The sequence below is a fragment of the Simochromis diagramma genome, unplaced genomic scaffold (genome assembly GCF_900408965.1).
Source record: "Simochromis diagramma unplaced genomic scaffold, fSimDia1.1 OVJJ01000176.1, whole genome shotgun sequence".
In the NCBI taxonomy this organism is placed as follows: Eukaryota; Metazoa; Chordata; class Actinopteri; order Cichliformes; family Cichlidae; genus Simochromis; species Simochromis diagramma.
The window spans coordinates 7,546,075-7,556,284 of record NW_024386892.1 but is presented as its reverse complement, the minus strand read 5'-3'; the positions used below and the strand labels follow the sequence as shown (position 1 = coordinate 7,556,284).

Below are 10,210 nucleotides of genomic sequence, written 5' to 3'. Positions count from 1 at the left end.
CTACCCAGTGAATAAAAGAGCATTTGTATCCATAATCTTTTTGCCAGTAGTTTAGCTTTATTCACTCTTATTTTATGTTAGCTGTTTTCTCCGGGGCCCCAGCTGACTCCTTGTGTCTTCACTATGTTATATATAAATACCCCAAAAACATGGTTGAATACTGATATAACTTCCACAGTCCAAACAGTCTAACGCAACAACAAAGTCTGTGAGCAGATTATGACGTGGCTCTGTTTACAGAAGATCTCTTACTGAAATTTGTTCACAATTTGGTGCTAATTATAGCAAATGCACATTTCAATGTAATTGTTCATGAATTGACTTGAATATAACCGTCACAACCACACCACACATGTACACTTCACATATAGACTACTATTAGCAGGATGGCAAATTTCTGAAACACACTAATCCATTTATATTCATCCATGTGTAAATTCTGTCTGATTTCATGCACAGTGAAGCCGTCTGTCTGCACTATCCAATGACAGCAGTGTCTGATTCACTTAGGATTGAAAAAGGGTTTAAGAGCAACAGGTTGTACATGTGAGGCTTCCCTTATGCCCGATAATCCCCACATTACAGGTGTCAATTTTTCCTTTAATTTGTCACCCGTGTGACTATATTTCACATTTTAGGTTGGTTTGACAACAAGATGATATCAAGATGAAGATATCAGGCTCTGCCCTTAAAATCGTGTGTTTTCCATTTGTATATAGTATAGTATAGTAGATGTTATGGAGCAGGTGAGAGCAGGGAGGAAGGGGTAAGTGCAGCCTAGGTAGAGACAATATCTTACATATGGACGTCCAAACAATCAGGAACTTCCCATAGGACATTGATATATAGAGAAATACACAAGGGGTTTCTTCCAAATGAGTCAGGTAAACTTGTAACAGTGACCACATATAAAAAAACAAATCTTTGAGAGGTTCAATTCTATGTCAACATAATCAACAAGAGACAAACAATTCAAGTGGAGAAAAATAAAAACGATTACACTAACATGACATGTTTGTGCTTGTGAGGACTCATCATTTGAAGTGTATCGCAAAATAAGACCGTGTCAGAAATGGGAAGAACCCCATAAATCAGGGTTTCCACCCCCCAGTGTCCTTCACTACCAGTGTGCATCAGGTGGGTTTAAGAAATAAAGTGCAGGATAGTTCTAGAAATAATTCTCATGTTCTATACTTTTTTTCAAATGTATATGGATTAATTTCATTGTTGAAAATCATTCAACAAAGAAATCAATAAACACTTAACAAGTACATTCCTGTAGCATGAGCAAAACTTAACTGTACCAACACCTGTAATCACACGTTTGTATGGTGCATTCAGATACAAAGCAAAGCAAACCACAGTCATATTAGGAAAGATCACACGAAACAATAAACATATCACCAGAAAAGAACTGCATTTATCAGAGATATAAAGGTTTCCAGAGCCCCTCTAGCTTTTCCTACATTCAAACAGATGATATAAAACCTGTCTGATTGTGCATTCTACAACACAGCAATCATAGGTTAGACAGAAGAGGAAGGATGTGGGGGTCTGATCCCTGGTTACTGAAACTGGTTTTGAGTACATGGAACAGGTGTACCAGCAGGCCAACCAGAGTGCAGCTCTGACAGTAGCCAAGGCAAAAACTCAGTATGGGAGAAGAGAGGCCATGGAAGAAGCCTTTCGGTTGGCCTGGCAAACTGTCAGGGGAAAGCAGTTTCCATCCACACTGTATATAATGGGGATGGGACTATAGTGGGGATGCTGACCTCAACAGAGGACAGTTGAACTAACACATCAAAGAATCTCCTCAATCCCACTGACATGGCTTCTTGTAGTATAAGAGGACTGGGAGTAAGGTCACTGAGGTAGTTTGTCAAGGCTCAGGCTCTGCTGTGGTGCTGTCATAGCTGACACACCTCTGCAACATTGTGTTGCAGTCAGAGACAGTGCCTCTGGACTGGGAGACTGGGGTGGTTCCCCTCTTCAAGGACTGGGTCCACAAAGTGTGGTCCAACTTTAGGATGCTCATGCTTCTCAGCCTCAGCCTGGGTACTTCGTCTGCCTGTTAGTGGAACCTTAGATTCATGAGGTGGTTTTCATCCTGATCATGGATCAGCTCTTTATTTTCTCAAGGATGTTTGAGGATGCATGGGAGTTCCCAAACAGTCTACATGAGTTCTGGGAACTTGAAGAAGGCATTCAACCGTGTGTTCTGTTGGAGATGCTTTGGGAGTATATGGTATCAGGCCCATTGCTGTGGCCTAACCAGTACAACCATTACCAGAGCCCATTTCACATTGTTGGCAATAAGTCAGACTCGTTCTTTGTGACTGTTGAACAAAGGGACTGCTGTCGTTTGTCACGATTTCGTCCATAATTTCCATGGACGAAATTTCTAGGTGCAGCCAAGAGGAGGTCTGGTGTGGTGGTCACAGGATCTTGAGATTCTCCAACTCACACCGGAGTGGTTCACAACCACGTGTGATGAAACTGGGATAAGAAATGGTGTTTCAAAATTCAAGACCATGGTCCTCAGACTGAAAAGGGCTCTCTGGGTCGGGAACGAGTTACTACCCCTGGTAGAGCAGTTACAGATCTTGGGGTCTTGTTCATGATTTAGGGGGGAGTGGACCAAGAGATTGGATCGACAGGCTCGAGAAGCATCTACAGTGATGCAGATGCTGTACTGGTCTGTCATGGTAAGGGGAAAGCTGAGTGTAAAAGCAAAGCTGTTGAATTGTAGCTACGCCCTTACGTTCACCTAAGTCACAAGCTCTGTGACCTCATGTCCGTGAGAATGAGGTCACAGATACAACATAGAAATGAGCTTTCTCTGAAGGGAGCCTAGGCTCAGCCTTGGAGATAGAGTGAGGAACTCTGCCATTCAGGAAAAAGCAGGAATAGAGCCACTGCCCTCTTAAGGCATCTGACCAGGATGCTCAAGATGTTCAGTGCATGTCCCATTGGAAGGAGGCCCTGGGAAGATCCACGATGCTCTGGAGAAATTACATTTCTTGGAAACACCTTGGTGTCTCACCCTAACCAGTCGCAGCAGATGGCCCCGCCCCTCCCTGAGCCTGATTCTGCTGGAGGTTTCTTCCTGTTAAAAGGGAGTTTTTCCTTCCCACTGTTGCCAAAGCGCTTGCTTGTAGGGGGTCATATGATTGTTGGGGATTAGTATAAAGTGCACTGACTTGAATCTTGTTGTGATTTGAGGATGTATGAATAAAATTGAATTGAGGTGCTGGAGGAGGGTGGTCTGGGCAGAGATGTGCAGAAAATGGATGGATAGATGGATGGATCAGACCTTTTTTACATAACAGACTCTACATGGATAATCTAGTACTGGAGCACCTACACAGTAAACCTACAGGAGCCATGGAAACACATGCCACAGTTTTTGTGCTTACATTAATGCCGGAGTTACTGAGTAAGCAAATCAGTGACTTTTACACACTGTATGCCTTAGCACTGTAACGGCACATTAGTGGCTGACCTGCTCTGGCTGCTAAAAGCTTCCACTTAATAATAATAATAACACTCCTTAAAATTGATTATAAAATCTATGTAGGAAGGAGGGAAGAAATTGCACTAACCGACTTGCTGCAGTAGTAGCATCCTATTACAGTGCCATGCAAAAAATCAGTGTCTGCTTATAATGACCCATTCTTTCATAAATGGTTGTAAAGACAGACTGCATGGCTAGGTGCTTTATTTTATACACCCCTGGAAATGGGGCTGAAAACATCTGAATTCTAAGATTAGGAGATGTGGCCAAATTCTTGGTCCATATAACTGTAGATTCAGTCTGAATAATCTGTATGAAACGAATAGGCAAAGAATCACTGAGTGTAATGAAAGTGCAAACCACAGACTCCTGAAGAGGACATAAACCACAGACTCCTGGCTAACTTGTAAATTCCTCTTGAAAACAGATTTCTTGGTTCTCAGTGTCTAATGAAGCCATGCTGGTGCATTAAAGTACCAATACTAAGACAGCACGGCAGAATCTGATGTCCTGGGATGAGAACACGTTGGTTTTACAGTGTATCTGAATGCAGATTTCTAAAACCCAGCCTCCAATGATTCATATTTACTTAAAACAAGCTAAGCGCTCTTAACTGCATTAGTGTAAACAAAGAACTCATATGATAATATGACTTAAAATATAACTCGGTGATCCCCTCCCCTGACACAACATTACAAAGTCAAAATGAAAGGACAAAAACAGACAACACAGATGTCGGCCTACGTTTCTCCAGCTTTGTTTGTTGTGGTGTGTAGATGTATAAGGCTGGTCCAGTCACTGGATGTTTCTGGCCATTCACAGTGTCCTGCTACATGACTGTCCCTGGTCAGATGGTCAGAGGTAGAAGCCGGTGGCTGGTGGGTCCGGAAGTGTAGGCAATGTCTCAGGGCTGGGTACCTGGATAGTAGGAGGCACAGATCCATTCCTGTTAGGCAGGGCACAACCTCCTGGGTAAGTACTGTTTAGCACGCAGCCATTTTCCATCTGCAAAGGACATAAAATATCATTAACATTAAACAGGATTGCCATTTGGCTCATAGTGGGTGTTTGTATAAGACAAAGATTATGATTCATAATCTTAAAATAATCTTAAAAGCAGAAACACAAACAAACAAATAAGGCAAAAACCTTATTGAGGAAGATGGTCCAATATTATGGAGCATGTATATATCTGAATATCAGAAAAATATCAGTTATAGGGTAAAGTCCCTACAACCTTCTTCTTTAATTCAATTCAATTTTATTGAGCCAGCACTTTGGCAACAGTGGGAAGGGAAAACAACAGAACCAGGCTCAGGGAGGGGCTTCAGGCTTCCCCCTTCAGGGGTAGCCACAGCGGAGCATGACTCCATTGCAGTCCGTTCCTACCGTCTCGTCTGTCACACTACATTCACGTTTCTACTCTGTGGTTTTCTTGAGAGCTTGAAAAAGAAGGCAACTGGACTTATTTTGTTTGTGAAGACATTTCAGCTCTCATCCGATGGACTTCTTCAGTTATAAAAACAAATGGTGGAGAGTCCCAGCTGTTGAATTCCTAGTGGTAGTCCCCTCTTTGGAGGTGGCCCTGAGAGGAGGTGGCCCTGAGAGTGGCTGACCCAACATTGATCATGTGAGCCAAGGCGCCTGGAAGTGATCTTTAGAGTATTTGATGGGGGGGGGGTCGTGCCTGGTTGCTCACAGTGAATGGAGATGGAGTCCCTCTACATAAGAGTCAGTACATTTACCATTTACTCTACTCCCCTTTAAACCATCTGTGTCCTCAGTCCATATTGTGGACCCTGGCATCCTTGAAAGAGGGACCATTGTTCTTTAATGGCATCTGTACAGACGTGTACATCTATCCTGTTGTGGTGGCTCTTCTATAATGTGCTAAGTTTTCGTGGAGCAGCTGTTTGGTTTCTCCTATGCAGAGGTCCAAGCACTGCTCACAGCACTGCACAACATACACTGTGCTGCTTAGGCTGTGTTTGAGTTTTGTGCTTGGGATGAACTACTCCATCCAAAGTTCTTCTGCCTTTTTTCCTGTCTTTTTCCACACCTTGGCTCATGTGATGACACACCTGATCAACAGTGGATCAACAACCCTCAGAACCACCTTCACAACCTCAGTAAATACCTCAGATAAATAACTGGGACTCTCCACCAGCTGTTTTTATAAGGTCTCATCCAAGAAGAAGCTTCTTGGATGAGACCTGAAATGTCTTCACAAACCTAAAGAAGTCCAGTTTCCTTAGTTTTTTAAAATTCCAGACTACCACGACCTGCATGACTGAAAACTTGCACAAACCCTCGGTAGTTTTCCCCTTTTCTTCCTCGTCTTCTTGTCAATGCCGCTGTTTCCAAACATAGATCATAGCAGGTCTTACTACCATCTTGTAAACCTACCTTTTCCCTAGCTTCTCCTAATCACCATCCTGTGTAGACTGTATATTGTCCTCTTGTCCTTTGTTAGAGTGTGCTGTTCAGTTTCCAGTGTTAGTCCACGTCCCGTTTCTCGCTCCTCGTGAGTTGAAAGTTTGCATTTGTTTTTGGTTTCGTTTTGTATTTTGCTTTATGCTGGTACGCATCCGCTCAATAAAGGCAAGCGCCTTTAGATAAACCTCCTCCTGCCTCTGAGTCCTCATCACACTCACTATGACAGTCAGAGCTACTTGTCTCAAGCCAAAACTATCATGTGTGACTTGTCACACCCTCACGATGGACTGTTCTCCTTGCTGGCTTGTGGATAGAGGCTCTGCAGCTTTTTCACCAGGTCATCAGACTGCTCAACATGAAATGAAAATACCATGTTTGTGTACGTGTCCACAGCTTTCCACAGCTCACTTTTACCACTGCACGTGATAATATATTTTGCTGCTATACATATTTTAACATATTTGATTTATTTTAAATATTTTTTCATCTTACATTGAGTAACTGCAATGACATTTCATTCCTTGCACACTTATGCATGACAATAAAAAGTCTGCTTGTCATTTTCTTCATTCACCAGTTGCTTAAAATACTCGTTCCCTTTTTTCCACTCAGCCATTTCTATGCTGTAGACAAAAACACTGCCACCTATCCTTTCACATTGCTTGTTCACGTTTGCACCATAGCTACCCAACACCACCTCAGTGTTTTTCACCCACATGTGCAGTGACGTCAGCTTCCACTTATCCTTTTCACAGTTGCAGGGGGCGCTGGAGCCTATCCCAGCTGTCATAGGGCGAGAGGCGGGGTACACCCTGGACAGGTCGCCAGTCTGTCGCAGGGCCAACACACAGAGACAGACAACCACTCGCGCTCACGTTCACTCCTGCATTCACACCTATGGGCAACTTAGATTGATCAATTAACCTATCCCCACAAACTGCTTGTCTTTGGACAGTGGGTACCCATGGGTACCCATGGGTACCCGTGCGTGGGTTTTACCCGTGGAAAACCCACGCAAACACGGGGAGAACATGCAAACTCCACACAGAAGGATGCCGGCCTGATGGTGGAATTGTACTCAGGACGTTCTTGCTGTGCGACAACAGTGCTGACCACTGTTAGGTTTATATTGTTGATTGTCATTTATGCTTAGAAATATTTACTCATATATAGAGTTTTATAATCGATTGCATAATGATAGGAGGTCTGATCCTTAGCAGTCTGCAAAGACTCTGTGAGCCTCCCAGAGCACTCTGGCATAAACACACATCTTAAAGTCGTGAGAGAGGTCGTACCTGCTCTTACTGATTTATACTACAGGAGGACACCTACTCTTATCTCTTTAAGTATAAGTGCCTTTTGTTTAGGTGGACCGCTGGACTCCTGGCACAGCAGGTCTGGGGAGTCTTCACAGGGTCACATTTTGACCCCCCCCCCCCCACACACACACACGCATGGCTACACGTACACACAGACAAGGTACTCTTTGTTCACATGTATGCTTGTGTAAGACGTCATATGTTAATGAACGTATGCATATTGACGTAACCTCAATAAAGAGCAGTGCTACGGGGGAGCTGGCTGAGAGCGACTGGGGTTTGAGCGGAAGGAACGGCGCTCGTCACAGTTCTCTCCCTCGTGCACAAGCAACACAAAGAGCTCTGAGGACTTGCGTCTTGCTTTTGCCGTTGTAGTAGAACTGTCTTGTTCCAGACAGACCCATCAACCACCGTTCCTTCTCTTTTAATCAAATTACTGAGTAACTGATGCACCTTCATGTCTAAATACATAGAATACAGACAGATAAAAGATGATTTCCTTAATAACAGATTTAAATGTAAAAGCTACTAAAAAGTTAAAACCTGGGTACACAGTCTGTATGCCCGGCTCAGGAAGGAACCTCCAAGCTGTGCAGCTAGTAATGATTTCAAAGTCATGACAATGTGCCACTTATCAGCAACCTCACCTTGCTGTGACTGGGGTCGTCAAGGATCTCAGAGGTCACCAAGCCAAAGTGGTCGAGCTGGCAGCAGGGCTTACCCACTCTTAGAATCTGCTCCAGGGAGCTAGTGCAGGGAGGGCACTGCGACAGACTGGAGATGACCTCGAACAAGGGGCCCGGGATCTGCTCTGGGTGGCTTTTGTGGTTCATTCCACGAAAAGATGCAACTGTGCTCTCAGCGCCCCGCTGCTCTGCACTTCTCTCAAGCAAACCACCTCCACTGACTGTGTAATCCACACTGTCCATAGTGGGCTTGTTGTAATCCCTGCAAGACCCCAGTGAGGTGTTTGTAAGAGCGTTTTGGCTGTTGTCAATGCAGAAACTGCTGCCCAGGCTTTCGCTGAAGCTGTAGTTCTGCCATGGCATTTTTTCTGCTGAATGCTCTGGGCTCGACGGACCACATCGTCCGTCAAGGTTTGCTGCCGTCTGTTTGGCATGGCACTGTAGTGAGAGCTGCTTCTGGGTCCTTGGTTGCTGCTCCTGCTGAAGGTAGTGTTGGTGAAGCTTGCTATTCAAGTCTGAGGTCTTGTCATTGAAAGTAGTCTGCTGTGTGGTCAGTTGCTCCAACTCGATCTCTGCTGGGACTAGAATGTCTTGGGCTGTCCATTGTCCATTGGCAATAGACTGATTTTGCCCCAGCAGCTCTCCATTTACTATCCTGTGGGGGAAATGGTCACTCTGCTGGCCCCAGTTAGGTGGTACTTTAGTGGTTCGCATGTTGAGATGCTGTTGCATCTGCTGGGATAGCTGGACAATGGGAGTGTGCTCCATTATTGGAGGCTTGGAGGGACAAAACTGCATTTGCACACTTGTATCAAGATTATTTTCTGATAATGACACTGGTGTGGAGGTTGCTGCGGTAGTGCTAGGAGGTACCTGTCCTCCATGTACAGTGGAATCAGTCCTTCCTTCTATCGAGTCATAGATGTAAGAGAGAATCTCATCATTTGTCAGCAGATCATCCAAAGTGGGCACGTGCTCAGGGTCCATCTCAACTCTGATCATACGCTCATCTAGCAGCAGCAACTCCAGGTCCTCAGCACTCAGGCCCAGCCCTTCCAGAGCTCCAAACAGCTCGCTGTTTGAGTAACTCCTCTCTTCTGCATCCATCCCTTGGCCCTCCAAAGAGAGCGAGTCCAAAGTAGCCAGCAGTGGGTCAAAGCTGGTACCTGGTTCTGTGATACCTGGACCTACGACACTATTAGCAGGTTCATTCCAGCTTCTGTGCAGGTTGGAGGGTTCACTTTCAGAGAAACTAACGTGCTCTGCAAAGAAGCTGCTGTGAAATGACAGCTTGGGCTCCACAGCTGGCTGGCAAACATACACTGACTCATCCTGACTCATGAGTGCCCCAAGAAGGGAGCCTGGGTCCAGACCATCCGTCAGCAGCTTATCAGTCCGATTCTTCTTTGACTTGCTAAAATTTTTTACACAGCTGCCATCTCTAAAGCCTGCGATGGGATGATTGGACTGATAGAGCAGGGCTTCTCCTGTAGCATACGTAAAGGGTAGATGCATAGAGCGCTTACGCAAATGTTCTCCTCCTTCTTCATCCCTATAAACACAGAAGACATCATTGTCAGGACTTCTCTGTGCAGTTTTTTTAACAACTAAGAAATACAAACGTATGGCATTGAAGGGAAGGAGGATGGATATCTTAATGGTTTGATTCAGTGTATTACTCGAGATAAATGACCAAATGAGATTTGTACACAGACAGGTACTTACAAAAGAGGCCTCTGGGTGGCGATGATGTAATCTGGTTTCCCATTCTTATACACCAGCCGGGCATTGGCCTGGACCCACTTCCACTGGTTTTCCTTAGTCAGGAGTCTGAACACAGTCAGACCACTCTCTCCAGTCTTCATCACTTTAAACATTGAACACAAACAACTGTTACTCAGAGATAACCTCTGTCCACTATGACAGTCTAAATCTGCATAACACTTTGAAATGAGTTTTCATCGAAAGTTGTCACAAATTATCCACAGCATCTGTGTCCTGCCAGGCTGGACAGGGTGGCAGTGGACTGACAGTGGACTCATTTCATCTTTACTAGTGGGTTATGGTCAGGCACAAAGACCGTTAATCATGGTCAGGGTTCGTCACTTCTGACCACGTGCCCATCTGTCCACTGAAGTGCACGTGGTGGTGCTGCTCTCATCTCTGATGCTTTGCCCGATCCTCTCTTCAGGCAGCCCTGCAGCTTTGCTCAATCTGTTTACTAATCCCACAGGATTACTTACAAAAGCTGTCTG

General features: G+C 44.7%; 1 protein-coding gene across 2 annotated transcripts in view; it reads right to left on the bottom strand.

The window, feature by feature from the left end:
* Positions 1 to 706: 706 nt before the first annotated feature.
* Positions 707 to 10,210, bottom strand: part of LOC120734982 (aryl hydrocarbon receptor-like) — a 45,409-nt gene continuing 35,905 nt past the window's right edge. Inside the window, exons 9-11 of one of the 2 annotated variants that reach the window (XM_040034115.1) lie at positions 9,681 to 9,822; positions 7,917 to 9,507; positions 707 to 4,519 (exon numbers count right to left, since the gene is read on the bottom strand). In XM_040034115.1, coding sequence (XP_039890049.1) covers positions 4,370 to 4,519; positions 7,917 to 9,507; positions 9,681 to 9,822 — 1,883 coding nt within the window. In that variant the 3' untranslated portion in view covers positions 707 to 4,369. The remainder of the gene's footprint in view (positions 4,520 to 7,916; positions 9,508 to 9,680; positions 9,823 to 10,210) is intronic. The other variant, XM_040034116.1, reaches the window with a different exon arrangement.